The sequence below is a fragment of the Capsicum annuum genome, chromosome 1 (assembly GCF_002878395.1).
Source record: "Capsicum annuum cultivar UCD-10X-F1 chromosome 1, UCD10Xv1.1, whole genome shotgun sequence".
Classification (NCBI taxonomy): domain Eukaryota; kingdom Viridiplantae; phylum Streptophyta; class Magnoliopsida; order Solanales; family Solanaceae; genus Capsicum; species Capsicum annuum.
The window spans coordinates 244,241,439-244,264,476 of record NC_061111.1 but is presented as its reverse complement, the minus strand read 5'-3'; the positions used below and the strand labels follow the sequence as shown (position 1 = coordinate 244,264,476).

The following is a 23,038-nucleotide window of genomic DNA, read 5'->3' as shown; positions in this document are numbered from 1 at the left end:
CTCAAGTCTCCTACCATCAAACAAGCATTGTCGTAGACCCCATATCCTTTATGTTCCTTTCTACCATTCTCCTCTACATAGACATGTCGGCTTTGGTGAAGTGGAGCTTCGATTGAGAGGCTTGATTTAGTCAAGTGGGGTTTTGGTTGGGGAGCTTGGACGGGAGCCAAAACTTTTATTATCTCCGTTTCAATTTATTTGTACCTATTTATTTATAATCTAAAATAAATCTTAGATATCTTGAGAGATTATAAGTAGTCATTTGACCTTGACCAAAAAAAAAAAAAAAGTAGTCATTTGGCCATAGAATTTTTTTTTCTGTTTTTTCAAAAAATTATTTCATTTTAGTAAAAAACATGAAAGATCATGAATTTTCCCACTCCAACTCTGAAAAATTACTTGAAAAAGTGAAAATAAATTTTAATTGTTTTCACTTTTGTCACTCATACTTTTCTCACAAAATTTAAAAAACAACTTTAATTTATACTATCTTCAACTCCAACTTCAATACCGAGAAAAAAAAAAATGACTTCTGTCTATGCATATGTACTTATTTTCTTGTGCATATCCTGCGACCGTTTCAAAATTACGTGAAGAAGAAGGTGTTTTGCCTACTTCAGAAGGTCAGGTCGATAATGATCTTATCCCGCATATCTCTAAATATTTAGAATCATTGTTAAATGTATGAAAGAGATTGCAATATCTTTCTTAAGTATTCAACCTCAATTAATCGGTCTTCAATGTTGCAAAGCTGTATTAGAACATTGATGATAATTTGTTGCGAATAACTTTCCCTTTTCAATTATTCCCTTTAACACTCAACAGTTTTTGCACCACCAACATCCCCTAAATCTTTAGTTCCAACTAGCATGAAGGAGATTGAACCCAAAATTGAAAACTAAGTTAATTTAGTTATCGTACTTTGAATTCTTTCCAATAAATGGGTGATGATGAAATTCGCACCCACGAGTTTTTTTTTTTTTTTTTCTCTATTTGTAGTATCATGTTGAATTATATGATCATTAAATTGTTGAAGAATGTATATTTTTATTTAAGTATATTTTCAGTCATCTTTATGATACAAGTTTTGGAAGACATACGTTATCAAGAGAATTTCCTTTGAATTCACAATGAATAAATTCTTCATTTTTGAATGTTTATTTATAGATTTACTTGCAAAAATGATACCTCCTCGTTATTTTTCCTTGATAATTCCTAGGAAATATATCATGCTAATTGACACCAATTTTTCTTGAAAAATATATTCACAAGTACATACTATTCTTGAATTTAGTAAATTTTAGTCTTTCACAAAGAAATACACGTGAAATTTTTACATTTACAAGAAAAAGGTTGTTAATTCATGTGATTAATATATTATTTATCCACATATTCTTGGAACAGTCCAAGTATGTCTCTTTGACCCTTTTTCACTACTTGGCAAAGTCATATAATTTTTCCAATCATCTATAGTCATTCTTAAATCATGTATTTTGTTATCAAGACCTACACAACAATTTGCATGCATTGTGCAAACATAATTAAGATCTTTGCTAGGTTCACAAAATCCTCCAAAATAAGCAGTGTCCAAGAACCTTATTTTCAATCCAATTTTCTTGATAAATGGACCATATTTGATTATGTTGAACACATCTTGTTCATTTTTTCCTTTATAAATTTTTCTCGATTTGTACCAGAATTTGTAGAATTGTATCGTCTGATTATTTGACTTCACGAACTTAAATCCTCCATTCGGGTCATTATTCGGATCGAATGAGTCGTGCAGATAATGATCACAAGCAATTTGAAAATCCACATTTGAATAAAAATGCGCAAATGGTTGTCGAAACCATAATATATCTGCATCCTAAAAGAATACCAAAAAAAGGCGAAGAAAATAAATTCATCAAATCACTAAAAAGGTATAAAAAAGATACAAAAGCACTTGTTTAAATTGTTTTCATTTTTGTTTGAGCAAACTTAGGAAAAGCTCAAAGTATTTATTCTTTTTATTTCAATTGTCCTACTTCTATTTTTAACTATATATATGAAGAAAATTATAATGTTGATAAAAATATTTGTTGTGATATTGATAATATTTCTTAAATGCGACATATATTTATCCATGTGAAATATTCTAACACTAAATAATTTTTCAATACTATTTGAGTTTCGAAAACAACCTGTCTAACTTTACGAAATATAAAATATTTTTGCTCAGAAGAAAAAAAGCTTGAAAATCACAAACCTAGAGATCTATTAGCAAAAGCTACGCTCTAACTTATAAAGTTTTATAACAAAAATAATACTCATAACCTAAAAATAATATGTTTTAATGTATAAAGTGCAAAATCGAATAATGTTAGGGCAATTTATTTTTCTTCAGTAGAATAGAAAGAAATAATTGAAGAGCACCAAAATAATACTAGCCAAGTTGCATATTAACAACTAAAATTATTGATTCAAGAGTCAAGTTTTTACTTCATCGGTGTCTTTATTTTGACATAATTAAAGGTATTCACCTACGCTATATGGATGAATCTGATCATGTTTTAATTTTAAGGACCTTTTTTAAAAATAAAACATGGCTAATAAGCTTCAGTATAATCTTTTTCATCAAAAGCCAATTAAATTTATCTAAGCAAACACTATACTACCGAATACTTGTGTGTGTGTATATATTGTAGAACTATTTTTTTTTATATATAAGGTAAAATTCTAATTGATTTAAAAGTGTTGAATAATGATTTCTTACCTAAATCAAATAAGTACTTTAATTAATTTCAACATGTCATTTTATATATATATATATATAAGGTAAAATTCTAATTGATTTAGAAGTGTTGAATATTATGATTTCTTACCTAAATCAAATAAGGACTTTTATTAATTTCAAAATATTAATTTATGAAAAATTATTCAATGACAATAATTGAAAGAAAAATGTGAAAAGACGATTTTATCTATTGTGGAGTGTTTTAATGAAGGACAAAAAATTCAAATCACTTTTATAAGGGTCTTCACATTTTTAATATATTATAAACTATAGATTATAGATTATAGATATAGATTATAAATATATATATAGATATAGATTCGTGCGAAAAAGAATGTTATACTTTCTTCTAGAAGCTAATTAAAAAGTAGATTTTCTTTAAGTGTATTTTGCCAAAGACTTTTAAAATCTACTTAATTTGAAAAATATTTTCGTCTGAATTGTTACGAAGAATTAGTACTTTTTGATAGCAATAATTAGTGTTTGACTAATTAATTTTAAAAATGCTTTTTTACCAATATGAGAACGGTAATATGTGCTTAGCCAAGGTCCCAAGAGTGCTTCCGGGAAAAGCTTCTAAAAAACAATTTCTACAACTCAAATCACTTACTTCTTTTATAAAAGAATGCAAACACCTCAATTCTCTAAAATAAGTAGTTTTTCTGTTGTAATTGATGTGACACTCTTTACATTTCGAGATTTGAACTTCGTAAGTTTCAACTAATATTTTATAATGTCAATTTTACCTTATTGACAAGAGAAAAATCACACTTTTCATATAGGTCTTTTGAATATCTAAAATTTACTTTTTAAAATATTAAAATCAATCTAATTAGTTTAGCTTTAAAGATTACTTAAATAGACTCTGGATGGAGAAAAAAAAATGTCACATAAACCAATGCAGATCGGAGGGAGTACTTTGTAAAGAAAATGAGATTAATTGATATTTCAAAGTTTGATCAAACAGACTATAAGAAACGTACCGTAAAGATGAAGTTATATCCCATTTGGAGAACAACTCTTAGAAAATCAGTTCTCCTCCACATCATCTTCAAATAATCACCACTCATATATAGTTTTTCTCCAGAAAAATCAACGTTTTTGGTGATTAATGCATAGCAATGTGTGTGAATCTTCAAGCAATGAGAATAAGCAGTTTGATCCAAAGCTACAACTAATAAATTCTTCAACAAAGATTTTGTATTATTTCCAATTACAAAACTCTCCAAGAAAATTTCAAAAATTGAATTTGGAGCTGTCCATGCTGCATTTAGTGCTGTTATTATCACTGTCTTGTCTGCCATGGCTGCCTCTTTTAACACTTTCTTTAATTTATTTTGATTCTTCTTCTGAAAATGACAACAAGATTAGGTAATGATTGAAAATAATTATAAGACAATTGACAATTTAACATAAATAATCGTTCACCCCCAAAAGATTTATATATGTATAATATACACGTAATATATTATATTATGTATATTGGTTAGTGAATCTATGCATGTATTCATTTTTAACGAGCAGTCAAATATGCAACTTTTCCTTATTAAAAATACATTATTCAAAAAGTATTAAATATTGATGGTCAAAACTGACGGATAACCTTGATTTTTATGCTATCACTCTCTACTGAGATAAAAAGAGTTTAACTTATATAAATCCATGTAAAACATTACATACTATTATTTTGCGATAAGGATTTAAAAATTATACCTATCAAATAAAAATTTTGAATTTTCTTTTGATTAATTAAAGAGAAACAAATAAGTAACTCACCTTTGATGTTAAATAATTTTCTGGTCTAGAGCTCTTCTTCCAACTAATATTGGAGTCATTAGTTGATAATGAAGGAGGAATTAAATTCCCTTGCTTTAAATCTTGAGAAAAAATGGATTTGTATGAATTTGGAAAGAATTCCAAAATGTATGTGTCTGAGTGATAATTAAGAACAAGGCAACTAATAGCAATAATGAAGAATAAGATGAAAATCTTTACAATTTTGTTTTTTCTTCCCCCCTCTAAATTATCCACCATTTTGTCACTGTAATTCTTGAGCATACCAAAAGCCATGAATTATATATAGAAAGAGATTTTAAGTAGCATACATTGTCCGTCAGTGTAAATAATATACGTATAAATATTCTTTGAATAAATTATTACTATAAAAAATTATTTATACTGACGATATCGTTGCATGCGTTAGCCTGGCCGAACTTCTCTCAAAGTCTTTCAGTGCCCACCCTAAAGTTAGTCTCACTCACCACTATGCCTCTAGCTCTATATGACTTTTTAAATTAAAAATAACTAATTAATATATTTAACATATGCAGAAATCAATAAATAGTAAATTCAACTGGCTATTTACTTTTAGATCCCAAAATTAGAACCCTGTGGGTCGTACAACTTTATTACAAAAATTTACAACATTTTCATATCCATTAAATTCTTTTTTTAGTTTATGCAATTAGTTCACTATTTGGAAGTATTAGGAAAATTTTTTGTTTAGAAAAAAAATCCATGTAATCTTATTATGAAGAGAGGATTTTTCTCCTTTTACTTCCGATTAAAATGTTCGTTGTAAAGTAAAAGGAGATTGCACCAATTGTATGACTTAGCCATCCATGAAGTATATACGATGAACACTATAAGAAATCAAGATTTAAATCCTGGCAGCACAAATAAAAATGTATAAGATAATTTCTTTTTTCATTTGCTTAGGTTTGTGGATAAAATTACTCAATATGTCTGAAATTCAGCATATATAGATGATTAAATCCAGCTAGCTACACATGACTGAAGTTATTAAAGCAAAAATGACTGAACTTCAACTACATAATTGTCTGAAGTTAGATACTATCAAGTCTAATGATATCTAAAGTTATTTTAAAATTAATAAAATTACAAATTTTTAGATACTACGACTATAACTTAAATGGTAGTCCCAAAATGAGATACGCTGCACTTGGATCTGAATGATTTCAGGTCCTCATCCTTGAAAAAAATCACTACTCCTTAATGTATAGCTTAGTTTCCTATATTTTCTCCATCGGCCTAATTTTAGTTAATTCTAAAGATGCAGTACTAAACATTAATAATAAGATTGGTCCCTAGTTTGTATAAGTAAACCTCAATAGAAAATGCTTTTACTTTTGGTAAAGAGTCAAAAATATTTTTCTATTTTAATATATTGATTAATTTTACTCCTAGTTATATTATGGAGTCAAATATACCATTCTTATTTGGAAAGTTAATAAAGATACCTCTTTATTTAACAGTTGTCCATCATGACCTTTCAAAAAAACACTTCTCAATAGCAGTTAGTGTTTGATCAAATTTTTAAAACTGCTTTTAAGTATATTTTTTTCAGAAATGCTTTTTAAAAATGTGCTTCTAGGAAGAAGCTGAATTTTTTTTAGCTTCTGAAAAATTTCTTGTACTACTCCCCAGAAGCACTTATTTTCTTTGAAAAGCTTGACCAAACACTTCAATTTTTTTAAAATATGCACTTTTTAGAAAAAATAAGCAATTTTGAAAAAAAAAAAATAAGCTTGGCCAAACAGGTGTTAATTTGGAAGAAGCTTGAAGGAGATTGTGGGAAAAGTGAAAAAGAATTGAATGAGTAATTGAATTTGAATGAATGGATGATTGAGTTGAATCGAATACTTGAATAATTGAACTTTAATTGCTTGTACTAAATGTATTCAATTGAAATAAAATAGAGCTACAATACCCTATTTATACAAGTAAGTAATCATCTAAATAAGGCAGAAGTTTAAATAAGGTACAAATAATAAAGTGATACACTCCTAAATAAGGTAGCATACACTCCTAAACAAGGTACAAGATATAAGAGATATATATTAATAAAAATTTACCTTGGTGTAAAATAAAATAAAATAATATATAAGAATTCTGAATTTAATTTAAAATAAATATGTTGAGGCAACTGAAACCAAGGTTGGCCCAATATATGTACTGCAGCAGACGAATATACAGTGAGATGAAACAGATGAATCAATCCAGTCCAATGAACAGATACAACAATATTCCAATATCCCCTCTCAAGTTGGAGGGTACGAAAGAACCCCCAACTTGCGTAATATATTGTGATGAAGAGGACCGATGAGAAGAGGAATGGACTTTGTGATAAATGTGACCAAACTTTGAGAGGAGAAAGGATTGATGATGATTGATTAATGTGACAACTGATGGGGTTGACGAGTGTAGTCTCCATAAAAGAACCAAGTCAATAGACTTGTTTCATACATTGAGATACTACCAAGATAAATGAATTGATAGTAGATTTATTCCATCTTAAATACTACCAATATGATGATGGGAGAGAAGGTGATGAGTGCAGTCGTCATGAACTGACTATGTCAATATACATGTTCCAAACATTGTGAATCGAAAAGTTAAGAAGTGTTTTCTTTATTGAAGAAAACACGAAAATTGACATAAGATGATTCAGGATTGAAACCTTGCTCTGATACCATGTTCAAAATTGAAAGAAAATGCAAAAAATTAATATAAGATCGAAATTAACCTTGCTTTGATACTATGTTAAAAATTGAAAGAATTTTGAAGGAAATTGCAAAAAAAAAAAAGAAAAAAAATTGAATGAGTAATTGAATTTGAATGAATGAATATTGAATCGAATCGAATACTTGAATAGTTGAACTTGAATTGATTGAACTGAATATATTCAATTGAAATAAAACAAATGTATAAGGCTCTGTTTATACAAGTAATTAATCATCTAAATAAGGTAAAAATTTAAATAAGGTACAAAATAATAAAGTGATACACTCCTAAACAAGGTACAAGATTGAAGATGTATACTAAAGATTTACCTAGGTGTACAAAAAAAATAAAATAATATATTAGAATTTTGAATTTAATTCGAAATCAATATGTTGAGGCGGCTAAAACCAAGGTTGACCCAAGTTATATCCTGCAACAGACGAATATACAATGAGATAAAACAGATGAATCAACCCGATCTAATGAACATATACAACAATATTCCAATAACAAAGTAGACGTTACTTGAATGAGAAAATGTTTAACTCGATCCATAAAAATAATTTGAAGTAACTAGATCTAAATTTTCAATAATTTCTCAAATAACCTGCTATAAATCTATAATAATCTGCCAATTTTAAAAGAAAATGTTAATAACCATTAACATAATACTAAAATAGTGAATTTAGACACATCTTTTTGAGATATTAAAAATATTCTTCTGACATAAAGAGCACTACCACTTTCCCCAAACATTGCAAAATATATATCTTACTACACATAAACAAGAAGAAAAAATGGATCAAAAGATAATTTTTTCTTTGATTCTATTGATGATTTTTGTCATTGAAGGAAATTACATTGTAGAAGGTGGCAACCCACTATGCGAACCAGTTACATGCACAAAAAATTGCATAGGAACTTATGGACGTAAATTAACAAACTCTTACTGCAATCAAACTAAGTCAGGATATTTTTGTGTTTGTGTACACAATCCATAAATCATCAAGAAAGAATCTATTTATGTGATAGATGAAATCATAAAATAAAAAAAATTAAATAATTCTTATTTTATATATTTTTTTACAATTTCATTTTCTAATGTCAGTTCGTTTTTTTGAAATTAGGTAATCCTTTTAGTAATGCTGGATTCATACATCGAAAAATAAGGCTTTCAATTTGTATCTCATATTTTTTAATTGAGTAATCTCCGAGGGCCGGCAATTGAGGTGCAAGGTATGAAACTCGATGGATAACATATCCATCTCATTACCTCTCTCCACTTTAATACCATGTTTTTAATTTTCCAAGTAGGGAGTTCAAAGCTATATGTTGTTAACATTAGATAAAATTCCTAGTTTTCCTTTTATGTATTATATTCAATCAACTTTATAAAATAACGTTAAGAGAGTTGGAGCTTTGGGCTGTAGGTGACAAAAGAGTTTTAAAATGACGTGTAGGTGACACAAGTCTTAATTATTAGGTGGAGGTGACAATTAATTTATTATGGATTAAGAAAATTGGAGAAGTTTGAAAATAACCCACAAGTTTTTAAATTTATACTTTGATCCAAATGTTAGTTAATATAATAGAAAATGGAGGAAAAAAGGCGCATTTATCTCTCTTCTCATCCGTTATTGTTTTCTCTCTCTTCACGATTATTGTTGTTCATTGTTGCTGTTGCTGCTTTATTCATCATCTTCCGCTTCATTATTATCATCTTCTACTTCATTATCATCTTCATCTTCTTCTTGTCGACCATTGTTGTTGTTGTTACCGCTACTGCTGCTATTTTATCAATTTCTTAGATCAAATTTTATTTCGAACATCACCACTTTTCACTTTGACATTACTTCATAGGAGACCTTGGTAAGTTAAATTATAATTTTTAGTCGAATTTGTCATCTGGGTTACAAAGTTACCACTGTTTTTTTCCAACAACGGATAGAAGCCGATCATGAATCCAACATAAGTGCACACAATTTAAACAGATCACTCATCTGGTGCATCAGATGAGCAATCTATTGCAACAGAAGATATATCTGTTGCAACAGACTAGTTATCTGTTGCATTAGACTTATTATTTGTTGAATCAGACGTATTATCTGTTGCATCAGACTGATTATATGTTACATCATACTGATTAATCTATTTGGAACAACACAAATCATCATCCCCTGCCACAAACCCAACAGATAACCAATATGTTTTGCAATTGCTACTGGATTCAAATTTATTTCTTACGTCAATCGTCAACATATTTGTTGAGAATATAATAGACATAATGAAAATTAAAGACTCCCTTCGTCTCAAATTACCCGTCCCAAATTTTCTAATTTGATTTCTCATTTTACTTGTCTTTTTTTTATTAATCAAGAAGAGATAAAAAAATTCCATGTTTTACCCTTTGCATTAATCACTTTTTCTTCAAATTAAAATGTAAACATCATTTAATAGAGGTATTATGGTAAACTAGACATGTTATTAGTTATTTTTCTTAATCAATGTGCCATCTCAATTTGGGATGGGTAGGGTAATTTGAGACGGAGGGAGTTATTTGTTGAAAGACTAGTTATCTGTTGCAACATATGCGTAATCTGTTTGGAACAATCTAAATCAACCACTGCCACAAATCCAACAGATAAATCTTAAATCTTGCTATTGCTACTGGATTCAATATTACTCTTTATGTCCAATCGTCGACATGTTTGTTGAGAAGATAATAGAAAGAATAAAAATTAAATATGAATTAAAACGGTTAAAGTTGATCCAACATAATTTTTTTATTAAACTAAAAAAAATAAAAATACATATACAGACTTAGAAAGAAAGAAGAAACAAAATAATCTAATTATTATTAATAGATTATTTATCATTATTATTATTATCGCCAGCCGCATCTTCGACAGGCAGCATCAGTGCCCTTCTTATCCTGCGGATCTCCCGCAACATCTTTACTCTGACAGTGGCCAAATCCCACTTTATATCATGTACCTGCCTCTGCAGTTTCCGTACGTCATTTCGTAAAATAGCGACATCCCACACTGGATCGTCTATATCTAAAACACGCATAGATTGACAAAAAACGTAAAAATAAAAGTAAAGAAAAGAATTTGAAAGTAATACAACGTATATTTACATAAAAAGCAAGAAAAAAAATTACTAGAGACACAAAAAAACAATCAAGTTCTTGAAGAGAAAGTAGTTGAAGGTATAATATGAAAGACAAGAGCAAGAAATAAATAAATATGTGTAGTAGAATGAACGAGTAAGGAGGGACCTATTTATAGAGGATTGAATTTGAATGAGTTAGGAAAAAAAGCGCGATTGTTCACCTCCATTTATTAATACTGGTGACTTTTTTATTACTTTGGAAAGTTGTGACTTGATAAAATTCTTTTCAGTAACCCTTTTTTTGAGTTGTGACAACAAATTATATATTTGTTGCATCAGATAACCCATCTGTGACAACAGATATAAAATTTATTACAACAAATCTATGATCTGTTGTAACAGATAATATATTTATTGCAACATATATCTTTTTAATAATCATCATATCTTTATCTTTAATCCAAATTTGGTGACTTTTTTATTATATAAATTAAAAAATAGATTCAAAAATAAGAAGGCGCGACTGTTCACCTCTATTTATTAATACTGGTGGCTTTTTTATTACTCTGAAAAGTTGTGACTTGATAAGTTCTTTTCAGTAACTATTTTTTTGAGTTGCAATAGATATACCATTTGTTGCAACAAATCTACAATCTGTTGCATCAGATAATATATTTATTACATGTATAAGCTGTCTTTTTAATAATCAACATATCTTTAAGCCAATTTTGGTGACTTTTATTATATAAATTAAAAAAACAGATTTAAAAAAAATATGTCGAAGAGTCACGATCAATTATTAAAATTAAATAACCATCCTGTTACGGTTATAAATTGTATTTATCATTTATTTTGTTATTATTTATTTACGAACCGTTCTTTATATTAAATAATCAGAAAGCCATGTCATGTCTTTTCATCCTCTCAATAATAATAATTCTTTTTATTAATAACCGCCTATTGCAACATATGATCGATATGTCACATCAGATTAACCTCTGTCGACATGTTGAGAATAGGGAATAAGTAAGAATGATAATTAAATACTAAATAAGAATAAAAAATTCAAAGTCGACCACCAAACATATATTTTTGAATCCCTTGGGTAGATCCGATATACAAAAGGAGGAAATACAAACATACGCTAAAAGAAAAAAACATAACCTAATTATTATTACTACTATTATTATTATTATTACTATTATTATTACTACTATAAGTATTGTTAACCGGACGATTTTCATCCGGCAGCAGTAGGGCCCTCCTCAGCCTTGCTCCAAAATTGGTCAAATACCTCTGGAGTTTATCAAACTGCCTTTGAAGTTCCTGCAAGGACTCGATATTAATCTTCTTGTATGAATCTGGATCAACCATATTTGTAAGTGTAGTAGAACGAACAAGTAAGGAGGGACCTATTTATAAATGATTGAATTGGAAGGGGTTAGTCAAACAAAAAGTCACGACTGTTCATATCCCTTAATTAAATAAAATTGGTAACTTTTTGAATGTGTAAATTAAAAAAAATAGATCTAAATACAATATTTTATCTTTTTATTATATTTTAAAAAGAAAAGAAAATTGCTTTAAAATAAATCTAACAGATGGGTAATTTGTTGCAAAATATATTCCATCTGTCAGATAACTTACAATATATTGATAATCTGTTGCAACAGATGGATATATCAGTTTGCTTTTCCAACAGATGTGGCGTATGTTGCAATTTACTAGTCATCTATTTATTCAATTTAAGCCATAGATGGGCTAGAAAGAATAAGGTGCGTTCAGATAGATCCACTATCATATTTGTGTGAGTTAAGAAGTATTACTGATAAGGTCACCGGGACAACACACCTTAAGTATAATATTTTTATGAATGCAGTTTTTAACCCATTAGGCATTGATCAGTCAAACAATATCCTGCATTGTACGGTTAAGTTTGATGGGTTTGAATTGATAAGGCTGAGGGCCTCATGAAGATGGCGCAAATACCCTATTACGAATTACTGATAGTTGTTGCTCGTGTTTATGCATGTCAAGTTTTGAGAAGGGATCAATATTTGGTGTCATTACAGAGAACCAATAACGATTGGACTTAACTTTAAGTGTGCATTGGACTCTAAGAACATCTTCAAAGCCTCACACTGTATCAAACAAGGATGGAAAATCAATAGAAATTCTCCTGGCCCAAATTTATATGGAAGGGTTGATCGAGAAGATGGTTATACGCCAGAGGAAGTATGCCCGCGAGGGAAAGGGGAGTTGATGAAAGACTATATCATCTAAGAGCTAATTGAAGAAGAGACATAGGGTAAAAAGTAACTTCTCGTGAATTTGGCTGATGGAACTATCTTAAAACATGAGAAATCTGAATCAAGTGCAAATATGAAAGTGTATCCGGTAATGTAAATTCGTTTGTTGTCTCTCTGAAATAAAAATACTGCAGATCGACACTTTCCTAGGGAGTTGCGACTAGGTAGCGGGGTCGGGATTATCCCTAGATAGAAAATACCAGAAGATGAAGAAAGCAGCCTTGAGGACATCGAGGGTTGAAATGATGTACAGTAAGTCCAGAAAACTTCCGCCAACAACAACTACAGTTAAAGTAAGGAATCTAAGCGAAGGCGGCAATTTCTAAATTTTAAATTGCATCCCATGCCTTCTTGTTTGTGGTTCCGATTAGGTCCAATGTTGTTGACCTGATCGGAACCACAAACGTGATTGAAAGGCAAATTGAGTATCATCACTTCGATAGCAATATGGTTATAATTGATTGTGTTTTATAGCCATAGCATGCTTTCAACATTTCTTGGATAAGATCAGATGCTTGCTCTAGTTTGTGAATTTTGATAGTTTTCAACCTTGCCTCGAGCTTGCTGATTCTGTATTCAAGCTGGTTGTTGTTATCTTCAAAGTTGGTATGCAATTCTTGGTGTCTTGTGAGCTCGATCAGGAACACTACCTTCAAAGTTGTGTCATTGAAGAAGGCCTTCAGAACACTTTCTTCAAAAGCCTTAAATGATACACAGAGGGTCGCTGTGTTTGTTTTAGCTCAAAATGTATTGATGCACACTGAAGATATGGTCCCAACAGTTGAACAACACACTTTTATCGAGCGTTGCTCAATGGAGCTTGCTCAACCAATTTGATAAATTAATAAGTAAGGAGTTACGTAGCGTGTGATCTAAACCAATTCTACCAAGCCTATCAAATGTTACATAACTACAAGCTCATTACCCTATCAAAAAAATTTGACAGAGTTAGTGCACAAATCAAACGAGCTCTCTCATCCTTTCTATTGTTCGCTCTTCTCTAATTATAAATGACAAGATATCTACTATGCAAAAGTCCATACCGTCGTCAGAAATATTTGCCAGGGCGCAAATCTTTAGATGGCATCATCAGTATTCTCTCAATATCAAGTGATAGTGAGAGATTTCTAGTCATGCCTTCTCAAGACGTTCGCTACGGCAAGAATTTCTGCTGATGATAAGATATCTTTCATGCGAAAGTCTACACCGTCAGCAAAAATTCTTGCTAGAGTGAAAGTCTTTAGAAGGAATTATTAGTAATCTCTCAACATCAAAGAAGTCTTGTACGAAAGTCTTAAAAAAACAATCAAAAATAAGAAAGTTTTAAGCAATGAGTACACATAATTATGACATCAACAACCTCACTAGATTCACTTCTCATACAAAAGAAAAGGCAAAAATATTTTTATTTGCATTCGCATGTTATTTATTTAACAAACCAAACAAAGATGAACTAAATCTAGCATTTAATTCATCTTTGTTTGGTTTGTTAAATAAATAACATGCGAATGCAAATTAAAATATTTCTGCCTTTTCTTTTGTACGAGGAGTAAATCTGGTGAGGTTGTTGATGATAGTCAACATGTAGTCATTGTTGAAAACTTCCTTATTTTTGAATGCCTTCAGAAGACTTTCGTACAAAACTTCCTTGATGTTGAGAGATTACTAATAATGCCTTCTGAAGACTTTCACTCTGGAAAGAATTTCCGCTGATGGTGTAAACTTTCGCATGGCAGATATCTTGTTATCAACAAAAATTCTTGCCATAACGAATGTCTTAAGAAGACATGACTAGAAATCTCTCAACATCACTTGATATTGAGAGATTACTGATGATTCCATCTGAAGACTTGCGCCCTGGCAAGCATTTCTGGCGATGGTGTAGACTTTTGCAGAGCCGATATCTTGTCATCTATAATTAGAGAAGAGCGATCAATAGAAGGCTGAGAGATTTAGCCCATTTAATTTGTGCACAAACTCTGTCAAATTTTTTTGATAGGGTAATGAGACTGTAGTTACGTAACATTTGATAGGCTTGGTAGAGTCGGTTTAGATCCAATCTACGTAACTCCTTGCTTATTAATTTAACAAATTGGTTGAGCAAGTTACATTGAGAAACACTCGATAAAAGTGTGTTGTTCAACTGTTGGGACCACATATTCAGTGTGTATCAACACATTTTAACCTAAATCAAACACAATAACCCTCTGTGTATCCTTTAAGGCTTTCTGAAGAAAGTGTTCTGAAGGCCTTCTAAAATGCCACAACTTTGAAGGTAGTGTTCTTGATCGAGCTCACAAGAGATCAGGAACTTTTGACCAACTTTGAAGACGACAACGACCAGCTTGAATACAGAATCAACAAGATGGAGGCAAGGTAACTATTAAAATTCACAAACTAGAGCAAGCCTCTGATCTTCTCCAAGAAATATTGAAAGCATGCTAAGGTTATAAAACACAATCAATTATAACCATATTGCTATCGAAGTGATGATACTCAATTTGCCTTTCAATCACGTTTGTGGTTCCGATCAGGTCAACAACAGTGGACCTAATCGGAACCACAAACAAGATGACATGGGATGTAATTTAAAATTCAGAAATTTCCACCTTCATTTAGAATCCTTACTTTAACTGCAGTTGATGTTGGCGGAAGTTTTCTAGACTTACTGTACAATATTTCAATCCTCGATGCCCTTAAGGCGCCTTTCTTGGTCTTCTTCTATTTTCTATTTAGGTGATAATCTTGACAACGCTACTTAGTCGCAGCTTCCTAGCAAAGTGATCATCTGCATTATTTTTCTTTTAGAGAGACAACAAATGAATTTACATTATCAGATACATTTTCATATTTGAACTTGATAAAGATTTCTCATGTTTTAAGATAATTTCATCGGCCAAATTTGCTAGAAGTTACTTTCTACCCTATGTATCCTCTTCAATTAGCTCTCATATGAGATAGTCTTTCATCAACCACCCATGTTTACTCAAAGGCATTCTCCTACCATACCTACTGGCATATAATCATCACCCCGAGCAACCCAACCATATAAATTTAAGCTAGGGCAAAAACTATATTGGTTTTCCGTTCTTGTTAGATGCAGTGCTAGGCTTCAAAGGCCTTCTCAGAGTCCAATGCACCCTAAAAGTTAGTGCAATCGCTGTTGAATCTCTTTGCAATGACTCCAAAACTAGATCCCCTTACAATGCTTGACAAATAAACAGGAGCAACAACTGATATTAAATCTTAACAGGATATTAGAATGATATTCATAGTCCCTCAGCCTTATTAATTTGGACCTACCAAACTTAACTGTAAAATTATAGATATCTTGTTTGAATTATATATGACTAATCAGTAAAAATAGCATTCACAAAATTAGTGTACTCTATGTGTGTTTTCATGATAACATTATCAGTAATACATACCTCCCACATATGAAGTGGTTTTATCTGCATGCAACTTATTCCTTCGAACCCATCTTTATTGTAGCCTCTTATGATGGTCGGGCAAAAGTTGATCAACTGTTAGTTCCTTATATCTACAAAGAAGAGGAAAAAAATTGATGTCACAGAACAAACATTATTCATCTATTTAACAGATGTAGAGTCTGTTGCAATAGATGTGGAGTCTGTTGCAACAGATGCGGAGTCTGTTGCAACAGATTTAGAGTCTGTTGGAATACATCAAACCAGCCTTGCTGGTGGTTTGATTTGTTCCAACAGTTGCTCCGTCTATTGCAACATCAACAACATAAAATACAAAGAAACAACAAATAAAAAATATCAACAACAAAGAAACAACAACATTTGTTCCAACATCATCAACAACAAAGAAACAACATCATTTGTTCCAACACCATCAACAGCACCACACCACAACTTGCAACAACGTCAACCCCACCACCAACATCAATAACAACAAAAACAACAAAGAAATAAATAAAATACATACAAAAAAATGATACTACCAATAAGGCTTTTAAACTTCTCCCAACAGAATACTTTTTTCGCATATTGTAATAAAAAATCTCGGTTCGCTTATTCAACACATAAAAGTTCCTTCAATTTTTTTAAATAAATATCATATGGGTAATGATAATTAAATAAAAAATAGATGTAAATAGCTTGCAAAGAAGAAGACGAGAATGAAAGAGCAATAGTGAACCATATGTTAACGTTAAAATGGGATTAAAACAACAATTTTAGTCGAGGAAAGATATGGACCGGTTTAGATCTGAAAGAATATTTATGAGAAAGAGAAGAGAAAAAAGGGAAGAGATAATAAAGGCTGTGATAACCCCAAGTTAAAGAGGAGAGAAAGAAAAAGATGAGAGATGAATAAAATAATTTTAGGGCTGAAGTTGAGGATAGATGAGATAATTCTAGATGTATCATGTACGTAGAAGTGGTTTTCAATATTCATTAATTAATATAATTAGTATTCATTAATAATTTGAGGGGTATGAGGAAGACTAGTGACATTGAAAAGACAAGATAAGACTATTCAATGAACACATTTTTGAGTTATCCAAGAAAAAGAAACTCTTTATTTTTACCGCATTTTCTAGTACTTACTACTTTATCTACTCGGACAAACTCTTGCTTTAAAATTGAAAGAAAAAAAAAATTTCAAAACGATATGTCATCTGTTGCAACAAATAGCAATATCTGTTTAAAAATCCCAATTGCACAGTCATCTGTTACAACAAATATAAATATCTATTTGAAAATTCCTTTCCATTTGATAATTAAATATGTTAACTGTTATAATAGATATCAATATCTATTTAAATATCCCAACAGCTCAGTCATCTGTGATGACAGATGCAAATGTCCATTTGATAATTAAATTAAATATATCATCTGTTACAACAGATACCAATATCTGTTTGAAAAATTCCAACAGCTCAGTCATCTGTCACAACAAATTCAAATATCTATTTGATAATTAAATCAGTTATGTCATCTGTTGCAATAGATGTGAATATCTATTAGAAATTTCCACCAGCTCAGTCGTTTGTTCCAACAGATTTTACTACAATTGATTTAGGTGGAACTAGGGATGAATGAATGAGCTCATAGAGTCAACTACAACTTCAATTGAGTCTTTGCAATTGTATGGCATTGGTATTGCGTTATCCTCACCCGGGTCATCGATCGATCACTCTGAGTTGAAATGAGCTCTCATTAACTTAATATTAGGATTAATAGTACCTAAATTGATTTAGGTGGAACTAGGGATGAATGAATGAGCTCATAGGGTCAAGTACAACTTCAATTGAGTCTTTCCAATTGCATGGTGTTGGTATTGCGTTCATCCTGACCCAGGTCATCGATCAATCACTCTGAGTTGAAATAAGCTCTCATTAACTTAATGTTAGGATTAATATTACCTAAATTGATTTAGGTGGAACTAGGGATGAATGAATGAGCTCATAGGGTCAACAACAACTTCAATTAAGTCTTTACAATTGCATGGCATTGGTATTACATTCATCTCGGCCTGAGTCATCGATCAATCACTCTGAGTTGAAATAAGCTCTCATTAACTTAATATTAGGATTAATATCACCTAAATTGATTTAGGTTTAACTAGGGATGAATGAATTATCTCATAGAGTCAACAACAACTTCAATTGAGTCTTTGTAATTGCATGGCGTTGGTATTGCGTTCATTTTGATCGGGGTCGTCGATCGATCACTCTGAGTTAAAATGAGCTCTCATTAACTTAATGTTAGGATTAATATTACCTAAATTGATTTAGGTGTAACTAGAGATGAATGAATGAGATCATAGGGTCAACAACAACTTCAATTAAGTCGTTGCAATTTCATGGTGTTGGTATTGTGTTCATCCTGACCCAGGTCGTCGATCGATCACTCTGAGTTGAAATGAGCTCTCATTAACTTAATTTTAGGATTAATATTACCTAAATTGATTTAGGTAGAACTAGGAATGAATGAATAAACTCATAGGGTCAACACCAACTTCAATTAAGTCTTTGCAATTGCATGGCGTTGGTATTGTGTTCATCCCGACCCGAATCATTGATCAATCACTCTAAGTTGAAATAAGCTCTCATTAACTTAATGTTAGGATTAATATTACCTAAATTAATTTAGGTGGAACTAGGGATGAATGAATAAACTCATAGGGTCAACTACAACTTTAATTTAGTTTTTACAATTGCATGGCGTTGGTATTGCGTTCATTCCGATCCGAGTCATCGATCGATCACTCTAAGTTGAAATGAGCTCTCATTAACTTAATGTTAGAATTAATAGTACCTAAATTGATTTAGGTAGAACTAGGTACTATTAATCCTAACAAGAGCAGGATCAAGTACGCAGGGGATGATAAAGATCCGAAGGAGGGGCGATAAAAAGATGGATGAAATCTGGATCAACTACTATGACATATTGGTTTGTTTTAAGTTGAAAGAGTTTGCCATAGTGACGGGCTTGAGATGCGATCGTCCAGAAGAACCTTTCATCTAGGAAATACCCCACAAAAGGTCCAACAAATGCAAGGGAAAAAATGGATTGTTGGGCATTGTTGGACGTAGTAGCTACAAAGCAGAGGATTTGATGGAAGATCTTGAGAATAAATACATACCTTAGAACTTCAGGGAGAAATTATGCTTAGTTTGGTTTGTTCATTCCGTTTTATTGGCAAGAGATGTTAGTAAAGTCATAGAAAATGATTTGTTGGCGCTTGCTGATGATTTTGACAAATTTAACTACTATCCCTGGGGATATGAAAGCAACTACTTGACTGTCGAATATTTACTGACAAAGCTATCCCCAAAGATGATCACATTATACGTCTTTCCCTGGGCTTTCATGGTAAAATTGATCACTATTTTTACTCATCCATTAATTTATAATGAATATACTTATTATGACCTTTTTTTTCTTGCTTCCTGTTTATATTTTTTAATCTTGAGCATGTGAAGCCATTCCTCCCCCCGAAAGCAGTTCAAGGATTACCCAGATGAGGTTTCTCATCCAAGGATCCTTAGGTGGTTGGCGGCTGCAAAGGACAGCAAAAAAAAAATTAAGGAGCAGGAGGCTGATCAATTTAAACTTATGGATAATGCAGTATGTCTTCTTTCAACTAAACTAATTTGCCTCAAAGAAAGACATTGAAACAGATATTCTATCTGTTGCGACAGATAGGTCATTTATTATAATAGATTACCTGTCAACTGCAACTGGTGCAACAGATGGGTAATTTGTTGCGACAGAAGATCCATATTTCACTACATATTAACCATCTGTTGCTCTGGTTCCCTGAACCCGATTCAACAGATTACCCATCTACTGCAAATTATGCAATAGATGTGTAATCTGATGCAACATATTATCAATCTGTTGTGACATATAGATCAGCTATTGTGGCATCTAGATGGTCGATTACATAAGTTGGTTGTGTTAACATCCATGTAACCCAACTAAATCCAAATTATTATTATATGATTTAAATTCCTCCTGTCTTTTTTATAGGTTATGCATCCTTGGATCGTTCCTACCGTTGATGAGCTGGGGATGACTTTTTTTCTTACTTTAGGTCTTGTTGATACAAAAGAAAACCCAACGGTGGAGTTAATAAAGAAGGAATTTCCTGGAGAAATATCCATAAGAAGAACATTTAGGCATGGTCAGCCTAATAAAGAAGGAATTTCCTAGAGAAATATCCATAAGAAGAACATTTAGGCATGGTCAGCCTAATGTTGAAGTTCTTCACGACCAACCTCAAACTGCAACAGATTCAGGTGCTTCTTCTGGAGGTGTTGCTGGTGGAGTTGTTTATGATGATGGCAGCCATCCTAATGCTGCTGCTGCTGTCAGTCATGATCATGAGCATGTTGGTTCTCAGCAAAAAATAAATACTTTTGAAAACACCTCTTCCACAGCTCTCTCTCACCCCTACATCATTTTTTCCCACCCTTACAGTGGTCCCTCTCACCCCTCCTCACCCTTATGTTCTCACTACAAATACAAAGTGTGCAAGAACAGAGAGGATAAACTCCTTGAAAAGCAAGAGGCTATTGCTGAAGCTATTGAGGAGTTGGAATCTAGGAGGGGTGTCATGCCATCCAACGAGGTGAGGGAGCCATGCACTCCAACAATGGCAGTTAGGAGGAAGAGAAAAAAAATTAGACGAATTCTCTCCGTTCTGAAAACAGAAAAAACTACAACTCCCCCCGCTCCAAGAGTTGTTGAAGTTCAGGGGCCACTGAAGAAGGTGGACATATTCGCGGTGCTTGGCAAGAAGAAGAAGAAAGAACTGCAAGAAATCATGAATGGCAGGACGAAGGTTAAAAAAGAATACACCATGCATTCATTTGCTGCCAAAGATTTCACGAATATGACAAATATGTGTATGTGGTACGAGGACAATGTAAGTTTACTTTTGCTAACCTACCCTTCCAATCTAATCCACGAAGAAGAATCTACGCAACAGATGTGTAATCTATTGCACAAGTTAATTCTCTAAATTGTTATTGAACTTATGAAATATCCCGCTAAAGTAACTATTGGATTTTTAGGACAATACTATCATTGAACTATATACATCTTTCCAATAAAAGGTAAAACTAAGAAATAGTTAAGGATGTGTTTGAAAAACTAAAAGCGGATTGAAATTAGATATAATTTAACAGCTTTATTCTCAATTAGGGGCTGAGAATTGGGTGTAATTACGTGATGTAATTACAAAATTACATTTTATTTATTTTTTTGTATTTTAATTTCTTTTTTATTTATATTATTTTTTTAATTTTTTTTCGATTTACTTTATTCATCTTTCATCTCTTTTCTTCTCATTTTCAACCTTTACTTCTTATGATTAAATATAATTACTCGTATTTTTTCTTCATTAACATATAATTACCTTATTATTCTAGTGTTTGAATTAAAGTAGAATTTTGTTATTGAATGAGATTATAGACTTATAGTTTCCTTTCTTTTGAATTATATTTACTTCTTGAAATTTTATATAAGAGTATTATGCTTTTTTCTTGGATTTTGAATTTATGTTATGTTTTATGTTTTGATTTATTTGTTTTAGTAATATAGACTTGTTATTTCATATTGCATGTTACGGTAAACTGTCTAATTATATATAATTTCAATTCTGTTGTAGCTTTTCAAACATGTTCTTAACAATTCTTAGCTTCACCTTATATTGGAAATATGTCCATAGTTCACTGACAATATTGTCTTAAAAGAAACAAAAATTACTTTAGTTGGATATTTACATAAGTTTCACAAAGTTTGTGTTAAGTCCAGACTCAAATTGTCAAAATCCAAGAAAAAAGCATAACACTCTTATATAAAATTTCAAGAAGTAAATATAATTAAAAAAAAAGGGAAATATAAGTCTATAATCTCTTTCAATAACAAAATTCTACTTTAATTCTAACACTAGAATAATAAGGTAATTATATGATAATGAAGAAAATAAAAAAATACGAGTAATTATATTTAATCATAAGAAGTAAAGGTTGGAAATGAGAAGAAAAGAGATAAAAATGAATAATGTAAATCGATTTTTTTTTTTAAAAAAATTAATAGAAATAAAAAAGAAATTAAAATACAAAAATATAAACAAAATGTAACCTTGTAATTACATCACGTAATTGAACCCAATTCTCAACCTCTAATTGAGAATAAAGCTGTATAATTATATCTAATTTCAATTCGTTTGTGGTTTTCCAAACACATCCTTAAATATTTTTTAGTTTTACCTTTTATTGAAAAGATGTGTATAGTTCAATGATAGTATTTTCCTAAAAAAACAATAGTTACTTTAGTGGGATATTTACATAAGTTCAATGATAATTTAGGAAATTAACTCTCTATTGCACTTGGTATTCTGTTGTAACATAATACACATTTGTTGCATAAGTTGCATTGGCTGGGTAATCTGTGAACTGATTCAGAGAACCCTCTACATCGGATTCTTTCCACTGTGTTTTTATTCTTTACAATTACTAACCTATTTAAATTTTTCTTATATTGCAGTATGTTGATGAAATTCTCTGCTTCATGAGGGGCAAGCAATTAGCGTATCCGGATGCTTATGATGCTGCCGATAGGATAATAGACCTCAACTTCTACAATAATTTTAAGGATAGGTACGCTGATCCTCCGTAAGCTAGCTGATTCCGATGGCCCGGGATTTGATAAGTTAGTTTCTATATTTCAATGGGATGAAGAAGCGATTAAATATATTAGAGAGAAGAGGCCAGATCCACGCGGCAAGAGCTGGACCAAGGCAAAGAGAATCCTTACAGTCATGAATGTGG

General features: G+C 31.2%; 1 protein-coding gene across 1 annotated transcript; it reads right to left on the bottom strand.

The window, feature by feature from the left end:
* Nucleotides 1-1,262: 1,262 nt before the first annotated feature.
* Nucleotides 1,263-4,894, bottom strand: LOC107853559 (uncharacterized protein At4g15970-like). Its single transcript, XM_016698551.2, has 3 exons — nt 4,553-4,894; nt 3,760-4,125; nt 1,263-1,867 (listed from the first exon to the last, which is right to left on the bottom strand). Exons 1-3 carry the CDS (start codon nt 4,844-4,846, stop codon nt 1,382-1,384), a joined length of 1,146 nt encoding a protein of 381 aa, XP_016554037.2. The 5' UTR covers nt 4,847-4,894; the 3' UTR covers nt 1,263-1,381.
* Nucleotides 4,895-23,038: the final 18,144 nt, after the last annotated feature.